The following is an 18718-nucleotide window of genomic DNA, read 5'->3' as shown; positions in this document are numbered from 1 at the left end:
AAGCACTTAAAATGTAGAATAAAGTCAGATAAAGTAGTAATTTATGGTCTAAACTGTGAGTGTGTGACACTTTTTTCTTTCTTTAAAGTGGGGGGGGGGTGTAGCAGCAGCTGCTGCAGGTCAAACAAATGCAAAAATCCCTGAACTGGATCACGTTTCCCACCGAACCTGTTCCTTAACCCCGCGGCTCCGGAGTCTGTGAAACACGAGCTGGAAGCAGAGAAAACCTCGGGAAACATCCGACAGATTCTTTATTTCACGTTGGAAAATGCAGGATGAGGGAGGAGGGAGGAGGGAGGAGGGAGGGAGGAGACGACCTCACCCCCCCCCAGGGATGAGGAGAAACGAGGAGGGACGTGACGAGACGGACATGGAGGCGTTACAGTAAGATCAGGCGAGAGTCCCGTCATCTTCACGTTGAAAAACGTCAAAAAGTCACAGTTTCTTTGTTTGAAAATCAGCATCTCGTTCCCACAGCTTCACAGAAATCCATGCTGCCAACTCCAGCTTCCTGGGATTATACTGTAATTCCAAATCCTGGGGATTTGACACCATCACACACACACACACACACACACACACACGTATGACGTATCACAAACACATCACAGTGAACGGGGAGGAAACAAAAGAAGAGAAAAGAATGGACCACAGTAAAAAAAAAAGGCATCTTCTTACATTCTCTCGGTGTGTGGGTCAAATGTCAAACTGTGGTCAGACAGAAAAAAAGTGAATTCTGCACAAATTTATTACCAAAAAAACCAAAAAGTACCCACTGTTTACGTAATTTTTAGTTCTTAATCTCAATCTCTTACATAATGGGACTTCCCTACCCGACTTCATTTACATAATTACTTTATCTACTTGAAAGTTTCAGAATTTTTGTGAACAAAAAGTGTATTTTATAGGTTTGTTTGTACTCGGACTGCGACGATTCATCAATTTGAACGTTTCAAACGAGCCTCTCAAATGTGAATATTTGCTCCAGAGAAGAAAAACAAGAAAAATGGCCGATCAATCCAAGATGGCGGCCTTCCCGTTGCGTTTTGATCATAGTCATAATAGTCATAATTTTGTCTTCGTCCTGACCTTCTACGCGTCTGCCGATTTTCGCGCGTGTACGATATTTGTGGTGTTGAGGCTTAATTTGGACAGGGGGCGCCACACATATTGGCCCCTCCCACATCCAATTTTTGACGTACATTCCCCGAACTATTTTCAGACGTAAATTTACACCAGGCCTGATGCAATAATAATAATAATAATAATAATAATAATAATAATAATAACTATTCCAATTTCTTGCACAGTCGTGGTCGAACCCTAATAAAGAGATAAAATAGAGAATATTTATGATCCATATTTTCTGACATTTTCATGATGCAAACAACTGATCAATAATCCGTTATCTGTACGATAAATCCGTTTTCTGTCTGAACACAGCTGAAGAGAATATCTGGAATTATCGTTCCTGTCGTTGACATCGACGTTGAGCACTCGACGTAAGATCTTTTTTTTTCACATCTTCCGATCCACTCCATTGTCCATTTTTTGTTTCCCGGGTTCCAGAAACAAAGTTTGAAACCAAAAAATACTTCCATCACCAGGGGGCGTGTCATGTGTCACGAAGAAACCGGAAATAGAGAAACATGCAGTGGTTTCTTGAAGAGAAAAGAACGTCTGGTGGAATCCCAGAAGCTCAATGTGATCCTGGATTGGGTTCTCTGAGGAGGAGCTAAAACCCGGACTGGAATCACACCGGTGTAAAACCTCAACACTGTAAAGAAGTATTTTTCTGTTGTCGTTGTTGTTGTTGTTGTAGTAGTGGGTAAAGTTCTGGTACCTGAGTTTTATAACAGCAAAAAATGAGCAGAATGAGAATTGTGGGTAATGGACACAAAGTAGGGATGTCACTTTTTCTGCGAAATTCGGATTCTAAGGACGGACGAGCGGTTAATGCCGATTTTTTTTTCTTCCTCCATCTGATGAATAATGACGTATAATGTTGACAAATAAGGCAAAAAAAAAAAAACAACTTCGGTTAACAGATATTTGGTCTGTCTATGATTTGCGAGTGCGGTTATTTACAGTATTCTCAATAAAAAATAATAAAGACGCGTCGTCTAAATGTTAAATACATGAAATCGTCAAAAGGAATAAGATTTAGTAGCTTTGCAACATTGATCAACTTTCTGAGAAGCTTTGTAATAATCGCATAAGAAAGGGCAAAAATCGTCAACCTCGAGTAGTTCCGATGCCGTCCAGCGGGGGACGCTGTGTGCTCGGCTTGGCGGAAAACACGTTAAATCGTCACAAAAACGTATGGAAGTATTTTGGGTTTTTACGCGATAGGTGACAAAAATCTAGCCCACTCTGACTGTTAGCTTAGCCGTTAGCGCCACCGAGTGATACGGCAACAAAAAGGCGGGAAAAAAATAATGTGAAGAAAATTTGTGAAGAAACTTCGCTTTATTCGCATGTTTTTTTTTTTTATTAGAAAAAGTGACAGCCCTAGCACGCGCTAACGTGGACGGATGAGCTGATGACAGAGTGAATTTTAAATACGTAACGGCGAAACACAGCAGACATAAATATACGCTCTCCGATCAAGCAGCAAAGGTTCGTGCTAAACCTTCTCAGGTGTTTCAGTCTCCTCCTCATCTTCCTCCTCCTCCTCGTCTTCTTCTTCTTCGTCCCCGTCGTCTCCGAACGTCAGCTCCTCCATTTTCACGAGCGACTGCGAGCGCGCCGCCACCTGCGCGGCGAGGGCGGAGCTGAAGCTGAGCGTCTCCGAGCCGTGGATCTCCGTCAGCCTGTCCATCACGGAGACGGCGGGCACCCGGGCGCTCAGGAAGCAGTCCAGGCCGTTCTGGGACTCCGCCCCCTCCGCCAGGACGCCGTCGTACTGGTGCAGCTCCGACGGCCCGCCTCCGCCTCGGCCGCAGACCGAGCTCCGCCCCGGCTCGCCGCGCTCCGCCTCCGGGCCGCAGCTGAACTCCACGAGCGGCTCGGCGTCTTTTCCTTCCTCTTCCTCTTCTCCGCTTCCCGGGAGGTGGTTTCCCTCTTCAGCGCCGGTTTGATCCGGAGTCACAGCGTCGGACTCTTCGGGGGCGGAGTCAGAACCGTCGGCGCGGGCTGAAGGCGCCACAGCAGCTGCAAGAAGATGGAGATTATGGAGTTATTTAATTTACAAATATTCAGACGTGTGCGTTTGAAACCAGCAAAAATACACAAAGTGTTTGCTGTATTTATCAAATTAAGAAAAAAAAATGTGCAGTTTTACCGACTCCAGCTTCTTAAATTTGAATATTTTCTGGTATTTTACGCCACTAAAAGTGATAATTCTAGTGTTTTGAAGTGGGTGATGTAGATTATATTTGGGTGAAGTGGTAAAAATAGGTTTTTTCTCCTTCTATAACCTCATCCGTCAAAAATAATTGATGACGACATGTTATTTTCCCTCAAAGGAAATCAGGAGGCAGACAAGTAATACTTAAATCATGAGTGATTCATGATGAATTATTGATCAGAAGATTAATTGTGGCATAAATTGTCGTTTTAATGTTTAATCTACGACAGAATCAGGATAAAAATAACCCTCTCAGCAGAAGTCGGTGCAGACCTTGGTCGTTGAAGAGCAGCTGCTTCCTCTTCATCCTCTCGCCCTCCGACGCGCGGAAACCCAGGACGGCTTTCAGCTCCGACAGGACGCGCCGAGACTCCTCCCTCTCGCGTCGCTGGCGTTCCCGCTCCTCCGGCGACAGCGTGTCGGACCAGGAGGCGTGGCCTTCGCCGTCGGAGTCCGAGTCGGACACGTAGGCCTCCCACTCCTGGAGACGGAACACATCGTCATCATCATCATCATCATCATCACAGGTGAAGTGTAAAATGGAGGGAAACGATGGAGGAAGTGAAGGTGAAAGGAGGCCATTTTGGCTCTCACCAGCTCCTCTGGCACAGGGTCTCTGTCCAGGATGAGCGGGAATGACGGAGGAGGAGCTGGAATCTCAGCGACGGGAGTCCCGCACTGCTCCACACCCTCCACCTTACCTGTGAGAGTAAATGAAACTTTAATATAATAACAACAACAACAACAAGAGTATTTGAGTTTTCTGAGCTCCGTTTCTCCTCCTCTGTGAAGCAGCCACTTCCTGTGTCTGCTAATGGTATGAAATCATCATTTTTAAAAAGGAAGGAGGAAGTCTGTGCTAAGAATAGAACGGCTGTAAACGTGAACAGCTCTGTGACAAAGGAAGCAGCAGCATCACTGACGTCCATTTAATCTCATTAAATAGATCTAGTTATTGTTGTTATGCCTATATATGAAGTATCAATGTGTTTAAATGTAAAAAAAAAATAGGACTTTATATGAATTAGAATTGATAATAATCACCAATTATTTTGATAGTTGATATCTTACCATTCGGGAACATAATCGACACATTAAAGGTGCAGTGGGCACTTTTTTTTAGACTTTGACCAATCACAGGACAGTTTAGAGGGGGGAAATTAAAAAACTACTACAGCGCCCTGACTGTCTTTGTTTTTGTGCTTTTATTTTGAAACCAAAAAACACCAAAAATCACTTTAGTTACTTGCAGCACTGACTGTCTTTAGTTTTTCAAAAACTTTTATTTTGAAACAAAAAATGAAAAAGCTCTTAAGAAATTTCCTGCAGACCTGTCTTAAAAAAGACAAAAACTTTTATTTTGAAGGCCATTTTTTTTTCAAAAAGAACTTAAGCAATTTCTTGCAGAACTGTCTTTTTTAAAAAAAACAAAAAAAATTTTTTATTTTGAAGTAAAAACAAAAAGAGTCAAAAAGCATTTAAGTAAGTTCCTGCAGTCCTGACTTTTTTTTTTTTACTTTTATTTTGAAGCCGAAAAAATAATTAATCAACAAACACAAGTATTTACTTGCAGGCCTGCGTTGTTGTTTTTTTTTTTTTAAACAGACTTTTATTTTGAAGGAATAAAATAAATATAATCACTGACTGTAATTTACTGCAGCCCTATTTTCCAAAGACTTTTATTGTGAAAGAGGCTCAGCGTGGTGTCCTCACCTGCACAGGCGTTGGCTCGCCTCAGCATGCGCTGCACCTGGTTGATGGTGTCCTCCCAGCAGCCGGCGCTGGCCTGCATGTGCGGGTGCAGCTGGTGCAGCCGGTCGCTCAGGTCCTGGTAGCCCTCGTTGGTCAACTCCGTCAGCTGCTTGGACACCATGAGTTTCTCCAGGTCGTCCTCCAGGATGATCATCCTGTGACGGAGGAGGAGGGGGAAGAAGAAGAAGAAGAGCGTCAGCAGTGGCGGATAGACGGGATATTTTAGTGATTCAGTGTGAGAGTCTCACTCGCTGAGCAGAGCCTTCAGGTGCAGCTGCAGGCTCCTGATGGACGTGTGCAGGGTGTTGAGTTCTCGGCATTTCTCCCGCGCTCGTCCCGTCCTGTCGGAGCCCGTCGTCCTCGGCTGCGTCTCGAAGTGCCGGTGGAAGTCATAGCTGCGCTGCACCTCGCCGAGGCAGCCGGCCAGAGCGCGGTGCAGGGGCTCCGTCACCGCGGCGACGGATCGGTGCAGCGGAGGCGGCGACGCGCAGGCTTCTCCCGGAAGTGCGCCCTCTTGCGGCTCCTCCAGCTGGCTCGGGGAAAGCAGCAGGGCCAAGCGGCGGAAACACTCGGAGCTCTGTCCGACCCACAGCTGGAAGAGCATCTGCGGGAGAAACCGAGCACAGACTCTTCGGTCACATAGTTATACGTTATGCGTGGTTTCACAACAATAGATTGTAACTCGGTCGGACCTTGAGTGCAGGGAGGCTGTAGTCGTCCGTCAGCTCCTGGGCCTGCTCGTCGCCCAGGTGTTCGATTCCCAAGCCGAGCCCCAGCTCCTTCAGAGGCACCGCGGACACGTAGTTGGTCACGTTGTCGATCTCCGAGTTCAGAGGAAACGTTTGGCGGCGTTAAGGACGCACAGCTACACAGTTTTACCTTTGCATTCAAGTTTCTTTGAGACCTTTACAGAAGTAACAATATTCCTGGTAAGGTAAAGCTACTCTCTCAGGTTAAAGCTACTCTCTCAAGGTAAAGTTAACATCTTAAGGTAAAGCTACTCTCTTGAAGTAAAGCTACTCTCTCGAGTTAAAGCTACTCTCTCAAAGTAAAGCTACTAAGGTAAGGCTACCATCTTAAGGTAAAGCTACTCTCTCCAGGTAAGGCTACTATCTTAAGGTCAAGCTACTCTCTCAAGGTCAAGTTACTCTCTACAGTTAAAGCTACCATCTTAAGGTAAAGCTACTCTCTCAGGATAAAGCTAGTATCTCAAGGTAAAGTTAACATCTTAAGGTAAAGCTACCATCTTAAGGTCAAGCTACTCTCTCAAGGTACTACTACTTTCTCAAGGTAAAGCTACTCTTTGAAGCTAAAGCTACCATCTTAAGGTGAAGCTACTATCGTAAGGTAAAGCTTCTATCTCGAGGTAAAGCTAACATCTTAAGGTAAAGCTACTCTCTTGAAGTAAAGATACTCTCTCGAGTTAAAGCTACTCTCTCAAAGTAAAGCTACTAAGGTAAAGCTACCATCTTAAGGTAAAGCTACTCTCTCCAGGTAAGGCTACTATCTTAAGGTCAAGCTACTCTCTCAAGGTCAAGTTACTCTCTACAGTTAAAGCTACTCTCTTAAGGTAACGCTACCATCTTAAGGTAAAGCTACTCTCTCAGGATAAAGCTAGTATCTCAAGGTAAAGTTAACATCTTAAGGTAAAGCTACCATCTTAAGGTCAAGCTACTCTCTCAAGGTACTACTACTTTCTCAAGGTAAAGCTACTCTTTGAAGCTAAAGCTACCATCTTAAGGTGAAGCTACTATCGTAAGGTAAAGCTTCTATCTCGAGGTAAAGCTAACATCTTAAGGTAAAGCTACTCTCTTGAAGTAAAGCTACTCTCTCGAGTTAAAGCTACTCTCTCAAAGTAAAGCTACCAAGGTAAAGCTGCCATCTTAAGGTAAAGCTACTCTCTCCAGGTAAGGCTACTATCTTAAGGTCAAGCTACTCTCTCAAGGTCAAGTTACTCTCTACAGGTAAAGCTACTCTCTACAGGTAAAGCTACTATTTCAAGGTAAAGCTACTATCTTAAGGTAAAGCTACTCACTCAAGGAAAAGCTACTATCTTAAGGTAACGTTACTATATTAAGGTAAAGGTACTCTCTCAAGGCAAAGCTACATTTTCCAGGTAAAGCTACCCCTTTCAAGCTAAAGCTACCATCTTAAGGTGAAGCTACTATCTTAAGGTAAAGCTACTCACTCAAGGAAAAGCTACTATCTTAAGGTAAAGCTACTATCTTAAGGTAAAGCTACTCGCTCAAGGAAAAGCTACTTTCTTAAGGTAACGTTACTATATTAAGGTAAAGGTACTCTCTCAAGGCAAAGCTACATTTTCCAGGTAAAGCTACCCCTTTCAAGCTAAAGCTACCATCTTAAGGTGAAGCTACTCTTTCAAGCTAAAGCTACCATCTTAAGATAAAGCTACTCTCTCAAGGTAAAGCTCCCCTCTGCAGGTGAAGCTACTAAAGTAAAGCTACTCCCTCAAGGTAAAGCTACTCTTTCAAGCTAAAGCTATCATCTCAAGGTAACATTCCTTTCTCCAGCTAAAGCTACTATCTTAAGGTAAAGCTACTCTTTCAAGCTAAAGCTATCATCTCAAGGTAACGTTCCTTTCTCCAGCTAAAGCTACTATCTTAAGGTAAAGCTACTCTTTCAAGCTAAAGCTATCATCTCAAGGTAACGTTCCTTTCCCCAGGTAGAGCTACTATCTCCGGGAAAAGCTAAAAGCTACCATCTCAAGGTAACGTTCCTCTCTCCAGGTAAAGGATATGCCTTGAGCATGTGACAGGTGGCTCGCCTGGAGGCTCTGAAGGCCGAGCGGAGCGCCCGGTACAGGGTCTTCCTGAGTCCGATCAGCTGCTGGCCGCGTGGCACCGCCCCGGGCCCCGCCCTGCTAAAGGAGCCGGCCGCACTCACCCTGTCGAGCAAACTTGACAAGTGAAATGTGATACAACTGTGGAGACGTCCCAAAGAGGCGGGGGGGGGGGGCACACACACACACACACAAACACACAAAACTCAACGACGACGACTACACAACAACACGGGACACTCTGCTATGTTACGAGACGACACAGACATGGACACGACACATATGTTAGATCTTTAAATGGAGTGGACTAACATGAATAATTAAACACTACTCGAGGACGAGGGTTAATTATGACACGGTCAACACTAAAGGAAAACTATCTCAATGGGATTGGATGTAGCAACGATTGATTATCGATGATTCTTATGCGTTAGGACGTAGATAAACGGTAAAAACAAAACACTTACAGGGTGAACCCTCGTGAGATGACCTCCGTCTCCTGCACCAGGCGCAGGGCTTTGCGGGACAGGCCCGTCAGAGTCTTGCTGTCGTGGACCAGCGCCTGGAGCTGCGAGGCCCTGGCGTGGACGGTCGACTGCGCGCGGCCTCGCCGCCACAGCGCCGCCCCCCGCAGGACCACCCAGCCCAGCAGGGCCAGGCTCCACGGGGCCACGGCCAGCGACCAGAGGCCCCCGGAGGCCGAGCGGAGACCCAGCAGCACGGCGACCAGGCCCACCAGACCCGCCATGTCCCTGAGGGGCGAGAAGGGGGCGGAGTCAAGAGGACGATCAGGAGCTTCAGCTCACTTCCTGATTAAGTGACTGATCCTCTCAGATTTATGACTTTTTGTTTCAAAATAAAAGCACTCTTGTGTTTCTGTTCCCTGGTTTTTTTTAGAGCATTTAGAGTAAATGGGTTTTCTTTGGCTGATTTTTTTTTTAGAAAATCTGGGCAGCAGATGAGCCAGTTTTTTTTGGCCAACATATTAAACCAATTTGAAATTTTTTCCTCCATCTAATAGAGAAAATACTTCAGTGCACTGCAGTCATAATTATACACTGTATTATTAAAAAAAATGGTATAAACTAAATATTAAAACACATGAAACAAGAGTTTTATGACAGCAAATTTGTAATAACTGGCTGATTTATCATAAGATTATTCTGCCAGTGCCCGCTGCCTCTTACTTGGAGCGTTTAAAAGTTTATTATTGATGGCAAAACTTCAAATGTGAAACAGCAAACACGGCCGAAGCGGAGCAAAGCAAATGCTGTCATGAAACGGCACCTGTGACCAATAAAACTGTCCATAAATGCAAATTTATATGATATTATATTTTGGCAAAGGTAAACACACTACTCAATAAATTGTAACAATAATCACTTTGTTTTTAGATAGTTTGACACCTTTAAAGACAATTCCACTTATGTACGCACTTTATAACAGACATTTGACTTCTTTTAAAGTATTATTAGTTTGTTTCTTTAGTTTGTTGCTACTATCTTAAGGTAACACTACTCTTTCAAGCTAAAGCTACCATCTTAAGGTAAAGCTACTATCTTAAGGTACAGCTACTCTCTCGAGGTAAAGCTAATCTCTCCAGGTAAAGCCACTCTCTTAAGGTAAAGCTACTCTTTCAAGCTAAAGCTACCATCTTAAGATAAAGCTACTATCTTAAGGTAACGCTACTCTTTCAAGCTAAAGCTACCATCTTACGGTAAAGCTACTCTCTCGCGGTAAAGCTACTCTTTCAAGGTAACGCTACTCTTTCAAGCTAAAGCTACCATCTTACGGTAAAGCTACTCTCTCGCGGTAAAGCTACTCTCTCTCTCTCTCTCTCTCTCTCTCTCTTTCTCTCTCTCTCTCTCTCTCTCTCTCGTTAAAGCTACTCTCTCAAGTTAAAGCTACTCTCTCAAGCTAAAGCTACCATCTTTAGGTAAAGCTACTCTCTCGAGGTAAAGCTAATCTCTCCAGGTAAAGCCACTCTCTTAAGGTAAAGCCACTCTCTTAAGGTAAAGCTACTCTTTCAAGCTAAAGCTACCATCTTAAGATAAAGCTACTATCCTAAGGTAACGCTACTCTTCAAGCTAAAGCTACTATCTTAAGGTAACGCTATTCTTTCAAGCTAAAGCTACCATCTTACGGTAAAGCTACTCTCTCGCGGTAAAGCTACTCTCTCAAGTTAAAGCTAATCTCTCCAGGTAAAGCTACCATCGTAAGGTAAAGCTACTCCTCAAGCTAACGCTATCATCTTAAAATAAAGCTACCATCTTAAGGTAAAGGTACTCTCTCGCGGTAAAGCTACTCTCTCTCTCGAGGTAAAGCTACTCTCTCAAGTTAAAGCTACTCTCTCAAGCTAAAGCTACCATCTTAAGAAGAAAGCTACTATCTTTAAAGAAAAAAAGGTGATTATTTTACAATAATTTATCCAGTTCCAGCTACAGTTAGTGCAGGTGTCGTACCATGGTGAAGGCCGGGCGATGAGGCTCGGTCGGGGCAGGGCGTTCGCTCTGCGTGGCGAGCCCGACGGCGCCGAGGCGAGCGTGAGGAGACTCGGGTCCAGCAGCTCGATGAGCTCCACGTCCTCCTGCAGAAGGACGTCCTGGTCCAGGATGCATCTCACCGAGTACTGGCCGAACACGGCGTCCTAAGCGGGGTAAGAAGGGCGATTATTTTTAGTGCCTGCGTTCCTTTCTTGGTTGTTTACGTTGTTTTTTTTTTTTTAATTCTACCTACCAGCTGCTGCTCCAGCTTATGAGACGCAGCTGCCTGGTGAAACGGGCTCCATCTCCACGCGGCGTCGGCCAAGCTCCACAGCCGACCTCCCTGCACAGCAGGACACACGGGGGAACACTCCTTAAAGAGCAAAGTCAGGCACTGGAGATAAACGCTCGGCTGCACTTTCGCTGCAGTCATTTCACGCTCCTAATCCGGGCCCCGGAGGATCAGTTAAACCGAATTATACTCGGTAATACACGACTAAATAATACACCTCCATGCCTCTGCTTTCTCTCTGTGGTAAACACTCGGAAGACTCTCAGACGTCTCCCCGGAGACAACAACAATAAACGCAACGTGTGTTTGTCAAACTTTCACTCGACCACAATCGCTGCTTCACTTTTAGCTGGATTTCTACTCTGGATTTAGAACTGTTTACATGTTCAGCTTCTAACAAAACAGACAAAAAGACAATATAAAAAAGCTCTCTATGGAGACAATACACACTCTAAAACACTCCGTCCAATCACCGCAGAGCAGGAGAAACAAAACACATTTTTTCCTCCTTCCATCCGCACTGAAAGGACGACTTAAACCGAGATTAAGAAAAGGATTTTCACGTTAAATAATCTGCTTAGTGAGTGTTTGTTACAGCACAAACTGAAACTCTTTGTTTTTGAGAAACAGGGAATGTCGATAATTGCGATTAAAAACAAGTTTTTGAACTACAATGACGCACTCATTTGTGCCACTATCTATTACCACAAGGTGGCAGCAGCAGCAAGAATTCCGTTAGTTAGCATATCGCAATCAATATATTTGTCAAGATTTAACGTATCGTACAACGTTAAGTGTGTAAATAACGGAAACTCTTTGTTTTTGAGCAATAGGGATTATTTGATGATGAAAAAAAGTTGACAATTGCGATAAAAAGTTTTTCCTACGACAATGACGCACTCATTTGCGGTGCATATATTACCACCAGGTGGCAGCAACAACAAGAATTCAGTCAGCATATCGCAATCAAAATATCTCTCAAAATATATATTTTTTTAACATATCACACTCAAAACACGAGTTGATAATTGCGATAAAAACAAGTTTTTCTACTACAATGATGCACTCATTTGTGCCGCTATCTATTACCACAAGGTGGCAGCAGCAGCAAGAATTCCGTTAGTTAGCATATCGCAATCAATATATCTGTCAAAATAAATAAGAAATTTGACGTATCGTACGACGCTAAGTGTGTAAATAACGGAAACTCTTTGTTTTTGAGCAATAGGAATTATTTGATGATAAAAAAAGTTGATAATTGCGATAAAAAGTTTTTCCTACTACAATGACGCACTAATTTTTGGTGTATATATTACCACCAGGTGGCAGCAACAACAAGAATTCAGTTAGTTAGCATATCGCAATCAAAATATCTGTCAAAATAATCACAAAATGTTAATTTTGGACTGTATTGTATGGCGTTAAGTGTGTATATAATCCAGTGTGTGAGATTATTGATCCAGACTAGGAAGTCTGTCTCTACGGACACTGATACTTTTCTGTTGGGGCTAAAGCGCATGTTAGTGTTGGTGGTATTGATTATTGATTGGACACTGAGGCAATTATCACAGCCAACAGTGTTTGTGTGTGTGCGTAAATGTGTGTTTGTAGTAGGTTGTGAGGACAATTTTAGAGTAAAACCTATTTTTGTGAGGACTTTTTGACCTTTAAGGCGTTTTTTGAGGGTTAAGACCAGGTTGTTAGGGTTAGGGTTAGGGTTATGCATTCACTAGGGAGTTTCCTTGTTAAGAATACCATACAAGAATAAGTGTGTGTATTGTGTGTGTCTGTTTACACAACCTCTGTGGAAGTATCCGAGTACATTGTGGTGCTTGGACAGGGGAGAAAAGACCGAACAGAGGTGTGGCCGACTTCAAGACCAGCATTCTTTGTGAGGACACTCATCATTCACAGACATATCGCATTCCCTTTGCCCTTTACCCTAATTCAAATTCAAATCCTTGCCCTAAACTGAAACCAGCTCCTCAGAGATCAGTGGATCGCTTTGTGAGGACGGAGCACGGACCCGGTCCTGACAAGGTCAGTGTTTCTGACAGGAAAGGTGTTAAGAGAGGTGATAAATACAAGAAAATAAGACGCTGCATTGAGCCAGTCTTAACCATCAAGAAGCCAAAATGTCCTCACAGAGATATCTAAGCCACTACACAACCTGGAGGTGACGTCACTCCCAGGTCTGACCTCCGACTTCACATGTAAATGGAACGCACCACAATGCTGCGTTGAGTCCAAAAAATAGCAAGAATGCTAATGTTTCAGGCTAGCTATCAACCTGGAGGGGATGTCACTCCCAGGTCCGACCTCCGACTTCACATGTAAATGGAACGCACCAAAATGCTGCGTCGAGTCCAAAAAATAGCAAGAATGCTAATGTTTCAGGCTAGCTATCAACCTGGAGGTCATTTCACTCCCAGGTCCGACATCCGACTTCACATGTAAATGGAACGCACCAAAAAATGCAGTGTCGAGTCCAAAAAATAACAAGAATGCTAATTTATCAGGCTAGCTATCAACCTGGAGACGTCACTCTCAGGTCCGACCTCCGACTTCACATGTAAATGGAACGCACCAAAATGCTGCTCTGAGTCCAAAAAAAAAGAAGCAAGAATGCTAATGTTTCAGGCTAGCTATCAACCTGGAGACGTCACTCCCAGGTCTGACCTCCGACTTCACATGTAAATGGAACGCACCAAAATGCTGCTCTGAGTCCAAAAAATAGCAAGAATGCTAATGTTTCAGGCTAGCTATAAACCTGGAGGTGATGTCACTCCCAGGTCGGACCTCCGACTTCACATGTAAATGGAACGCACCAAAATGCTGCTCTGAGTCCAAAAAAAAAAAGCAAGAATGCTAATGTTTCAGGCTAGCTATCAACCTGGAGACGTCACTCCCAGGTCTGACCTCCGACTTCACATGTAAATGGAACGCACCAAAATGCTGCTCCGAGTCCAAAAAATAGCAAGAATGCTAATGTTTCAGGCTCGCTATCAACCTGGAGGTGATGTCACTCCCAGGTCGGACCTCTGACTTCACATGTAAATGGAACGCACTAAAATGCTGCTCTGAGTCCAAAAAAAAAAGCAAGAATGCTAATGTTTCAGGCTAGCTATCAACCTGGAGACGTCACTCCCAGGTCTGACCTCCGACTTCACATGTAAATGGAACCCACACCCACGCCTGTGCTGTCACTGCAGTTATCAGTATTCTCAGGATGCAGTGGACTGACTTGATGAACTCACTCTGCACAGACACCGACGTACGATAAAGAGCTTTAACTTTGTACAAAAAGAAGCAATTTCGGTATCGAATTTACTGAAAAACAAACCGCGCCAACAACAAGTCGACTCTGCGAGTCCCGACTTTCTCCGCTTCTCGGGGAAATGGGGTCAGAGGAGGACGACCCCCAACGCTTTCCTGTCTCGTCCCGAAAAACCCTTTATCCTCCCGAACATCCGAAGAACAACAGCGGCAGCAGCAGAGAGGAAGCATGACACGTACGGAAAGTTCCTGAGTGAAGAAGAGAGGGAGAAAAAACGACGACAACAACGCAACACCGTTTCCCGTAAAGGCGACATGTGGGGGGTGGGTGTTGTCATGCGACTCCCAGCTTCCCAGAACGTATTTTTCATCTACGTTGAATTGGATTAACGCATGTGTCATTAGATGTTTACACACACACACACACACACAAACAAACACACACTCGGATGTTGGCGAGAGGGACACGATGATGTCAGAGAGAAGGCAGCGTAATCACATTTACTCCCTTTAATCCCTTATGAACCCAGCAGCAGCAGCAGCAGGACATGAGACATGAGACAGTGGGAGTGTCTCCGTCTCTGTGGTCACACAGTGAAGAACAGGCAACGCTGAATAAATACCTGAGTGTGTGTGTGTGTGTGTGTGTGAGGCCATTTCCTGTCATGTCTCTATCAGAACTGTGTGACTCAAAGTGCAGCATCGATACGGTCGGTGTGTCTGTCTGTGGACGTCTGTGAGCTCGTGAGTCAATAGCCAAATTAATTACTTTCTGTCTGACTGCACAAGCCAAACAGTCACAGTCGAATTTTGGAGCGCCTAAAAAGAGCCATCACAACCAAACGCCCTAATCCTAACCCTAATCTGAACCCAATGCTAACCCTAAAACCAAGTGTTAACCCATAAATAAATATTTTAATGTGTAACATAATGTGAGGACCTGCCAAAATGTCCCCACAAAGATGTATATATACAATCACAAACACATGACCTAACCCTTAACCCTTAGCTAACCCCTAACCCTAACCAGTTAGTGTCTAACCCTAACCTTTACCTTTAATCTTCCATGAGGACTACTGGTCCTGACAAAGTCACCGTTTATGACAAAAAATGTCAATAAAAATGCTAATAAATACAATAACATGCATATATTGGTAGAGCGTTCTTAGCAAGGACACACCTACACATTCCCTAGCCCCTAACGCTAACCTTAGCCATCACGGCTAAATGCCTAACCCAAACTAAAACCTAATCCTAACCCTAAAGCTAAGCCTTAACGCACAAAAAGACTAACCAAAATCTCTTCACAATATACATTTGAATCAAAATTTGCGAGAAAATATCCACATTTATAGTACATTCATTAAATATTCAATATTTTGACATAAAAAGAAGAATCCAATTTTTTTTTTTTTTTTAAAAAGGACCCAAAACCAAGCATGAGGAGATCCTACAAACATCTACTGGTAATGAGCATTGAATTATTATTGATGTATAATTATGCTGAAACAAATAAGTTACCTACTGCATCTTTAACCAAGCAGAAACACCAATGACATTTCGGTTCCTTTTTTTTTTAAAACAGGGAAGGACAGTCGAAATGCGTGATTGAGACACTCACCAAAGTTCTCCGCTGCTCTCCATCAGGAGACAGGAGGTCGCCCTCTTGTCCGCCATATTCGTCCTCTTCCTGTGACCCGGTGGGACATGCCTCGAAGTCTGTGTGGCCTAGATCGTGCAGGTACTGGAAAAGAGGAGAGTTCTGCGAAAGAGACGGAGACGGACGGTCAGTCGGAGACAGAGTGGACAGCAGCTGAGGGAACGATGGGCGAGGAGGAGGAGGGTGGATAAAATAATACCAGATGGATGGAAAAGAGCTGAGAGTTTCCCAGGTTTAATATCATCCATATCTCTGCTCTTTGCACTCTTTATTTTTTAAACCTGGCAGGAACGCTGTAAAACAAAGGTGTATTCACTTGTATTGCTAACAGTCGGACACCTGGGATACATCTGCATCCATGGTTTTATTGGACTTCTCAACTGGAACGCAGTTAACCCGGAGGTAACGTCACTCCCAGGTCCGACCTCCGACTTCACATGTAAATGGATTAGCACCAAAATGCTGCTCTGAGTCCAAAAAATAGCAAGAATGCTAATGTTTCAGGCTAGCTATCAACCTGGAGGTCATGTCACTCCCAGGTCCGACCTCCGACTTCACATGTAAATGGAACGCACCAAAATGCTGCGTCGAGTCCAAAAAATAGCAAGAATGCTAATGTTTCAGGCTAGCTATCAACCTGGAGGTCATGTCACTCCCAGGTCCGACCACCGACTTCACATGTAAATGGAACGCACCAAAATGCTGCGTTGAGTCCAAAAAATAGCAAGAATGCTAATGTTTCAGGCTAACTATCAACCTGGAGGTGATGTCACTCCAAGGTCCGACCTCCGACTTCACATGTAAATGGAACGCACCAAAATGCAGTGTCGAGCCCAAAAAATAATAAGAACGCTAATGTATCAGGCTAGCTATCAACCTGGAGGTGATGTCACTCCCAGGTCGGACCTCTGACTTCACATGTAAATGGAACGCACCAAAATGCTGCGCTGAGTCCAAAAAATAACAAGAATGCTAATGTTTCAGACTAGCTATCAACCTGGAGACGTCACTCCCAGGTCTGACCTCCGACTTCACATGTAAATGGAACGCACCAAAATGCTGCGCTGAGTCCAAAAAATAACAAGAATGCTAATGTTTCAGGCTAGCTATTGTTGTCGATATCAGTCAATAACAATGCTGTACAACAGAGGCCTCAAACTTAAATGACCTAGGGGCCACAAGTCTGGACATTAGGGGAACGGCCATGTCCAACTGTGTGGGAAAAACCAACTGTTCAGTAGGGGTGGGCAATAAAAGCTCATCATGATGAAGCAATAGTGACTTTCGGTGATGATATTTCATATAATTTGAAAGTAAAAGTGTTTGTTTTTTCTTAAAAACCTTTCAAAGAAATGCCAGGCCTGTATGTGGCGCTGTAAAACTGCTACAAAAACACATCGTAAACAGAGAAGAAGACGCAGAGCATGCACATGCAATGGTGTGTTCCATTTACGGGAGTGACGTCACCAGTTGAGAAGCCTATGACTAATTTATTGGGAAACAAATAGGAGCAGAAGTAGCAGTGTTTGTGCCAGATTATAATCCCACGTCAGGGTTTGTAAAGGAACGCCACCTCAACTCAGAAATTCCAACTTCGCACTGGAACAACTCACCCTGATATTGGTAGATACTCGGGGTCATGATATCATCATCAAACAAAACAATAAAGGTAGTAGGCAGGGTTCCCATTGGTCCTTGAAATCCTTGAAAGTTTGTGAATTATGGTCATGGAAAGTCCTTGAATTTAAAGTCAACCCAGGTGTGGGGACCCAAAATTGGGGTAGTATGGCATTCCAGACGTTCCCGTTACTCAACTCGGAAAAACCTGACTTCCGACTAGAACGCACCATTTGTAGGGGACGGTACGAGTTGGAATTTCCGACTTGAGTTGGCATTCCAGTTGAAGGAACACCCCCCCCTCAATTCCTACAATTGGAATGCACCATGATATCTGTCCTGGTTTATTCTTACGGGTTGTGATATCAGCATCAAACACGTAAATCACACATTTGACAGCCATCGCAGTCAAATTGGGATTATTATTTAGATCAGGATAAAGGATGACAGGTCCATTTTCCCACACGTCTACGCTGTGACGTCACTAACACGCTAATGTCTCACGGTCATAATAATAACAACAACGCATGTAGAGCTGCAAATGGAGCAGTGGAACGTTTACTCACATGCATTGTCACAAACAGCCGATGCTCATGTTGTCATCGTCATTGGGATGTGGCAGCGTGTGTGTGTGTGTGTGTGTGTGTGTGTGTGTGTGTGTGTGTGTGTGTGAGTGTGTGTGCGTTATTCCGGAACCGACGCATTGGACCTGTGCTGTTCATCCCCACCCCACCACCTCCTCCTGCTCCAGCTGCTCCACTTCTGATGAAACATCAGCAACAATGGAGCTCACTCACTCACTGGCCCCGGCTGAGCTGCTCTCATAACCGACAAAGCTGCTTGGCAGAGCCGCAGTGTGACAACCGGCCAAGAATGGACAAAAAAAACCAAAAAAAAACCTGGCAACACGGCTACAGCGCTACAGCTAATGTCAAGCTAGCACGTTAAAAAACTAGCTAACCGGACCGAGCTACTCCACAACGCTGTATTTAGTGTCTTAGCTTAGAATGACAAAGCGTTTTTTTTTACAAGTTTGCGTTTTAAAAAAGAAACATAAATATATGTATATATACGAACCTCAAATACAACATCTTCGTCAAGCTCCTCAGTCATTGCTCTCCGCCATCGGCGCGCAGCCCGTCTAGCATGGTGAAGTTGTCGGCGACGGACCGTCACAGGACACACAAGTTGTGTAGTTTTGGTTTTGTGTTAGCCGCCGGCTGCTAAGGACAGTACGCGTTCACGACTACATTTCCCACAATGCTCTCCTTCCTATCTCCGGCTCCTCGATCGTCCTTTACCTCGCGAGTCAACGAACAATCCCGAGGATCTACGAACGACCTCAAGTGGTCGCGAGAGGCAGCGAACCGAGTCAAAAGGAGGGTAAAGTTAGCGGAAATGAGCGGGCGAAGCACCTTCAAAATAAGATTCACTTCAGGAAATGTAACGTTTATTCACTAATTCCTACAACTTTGTGTTTTTTTTTTTT

The 18718-nt window shown here is 44.2% G+C and overlaps 1 protein-coding gene across 1 annotated transcript; it reads right to left on the bottom strand.

Annotated features, from left to right (window-relative positions):
* Positions 1-238: 238 nt before the first annotated feature.
* Positions 239-18399, bottom strand: vezt (vezatin, adherens junctions transmembrane protein). The gene is made up of 12 exons (XM_083906577.1): positions 18307-18399; positions 15574-15714; positions 10638-10727; positions 10364-10548; positions 8369-8653; positions 7841-8006; positions 5794-5922; positions 5350-5705; positions 5063-5256; positions 3944-4050; positions 3623-3830; positions 239-3153 (listed from the first exon to the last, which is right to left on the bottom strand). Exons 1-12 carry the CDS (start codon positions 18340-18342, stop codon positions 2627-2629), a joined length of 2424 nt encoding a protein of 807 aa, XP_083762703.1. The 5' UTR covers positions 18343-18399; the 3' UTR covers positions 239-2626.
* Positions 18400-18718: the final 319 nt, after the last annotated feature.

The sequence above is a fragment of the Microchirus variegatus genome (genome assembly GCF_963457635.1).
Source record: "Microchirus variegatus genome assembly, chromosome: 20".
Lineage (NCBI taxonomy): Eukaryota > Metazoa > Chordata > Actinopteri > Pleuronectiformes > Soleidae > Microchirus > Microchirus variegatus.
This window is presented reverse-complemented; position numbering and strand designations above follow the sequence as displayed.

Coding starts and splice junctions, on each gene's coding strand:
- vezt (XM_083906577.1), bottom strand. CDS start 18,342: ATGACTGAGGAGCTTGACGAAGATGTTGTATTTGAG. Junction 10,549..10,637: donor ATAAGCTGGAGCAGCAGCTG/GTAGGTAGAATT, acceptor TACCCCGCTTAG/GACGCCGTGTTCGGCCAGTA. Junction 5,257..5,349: donor CTGAAGGCTCTGCTCAGCGA/GTGAGACTCTCA, acceptor CCTCCGTCACAG/GATGATCATCCTGGAGGACG.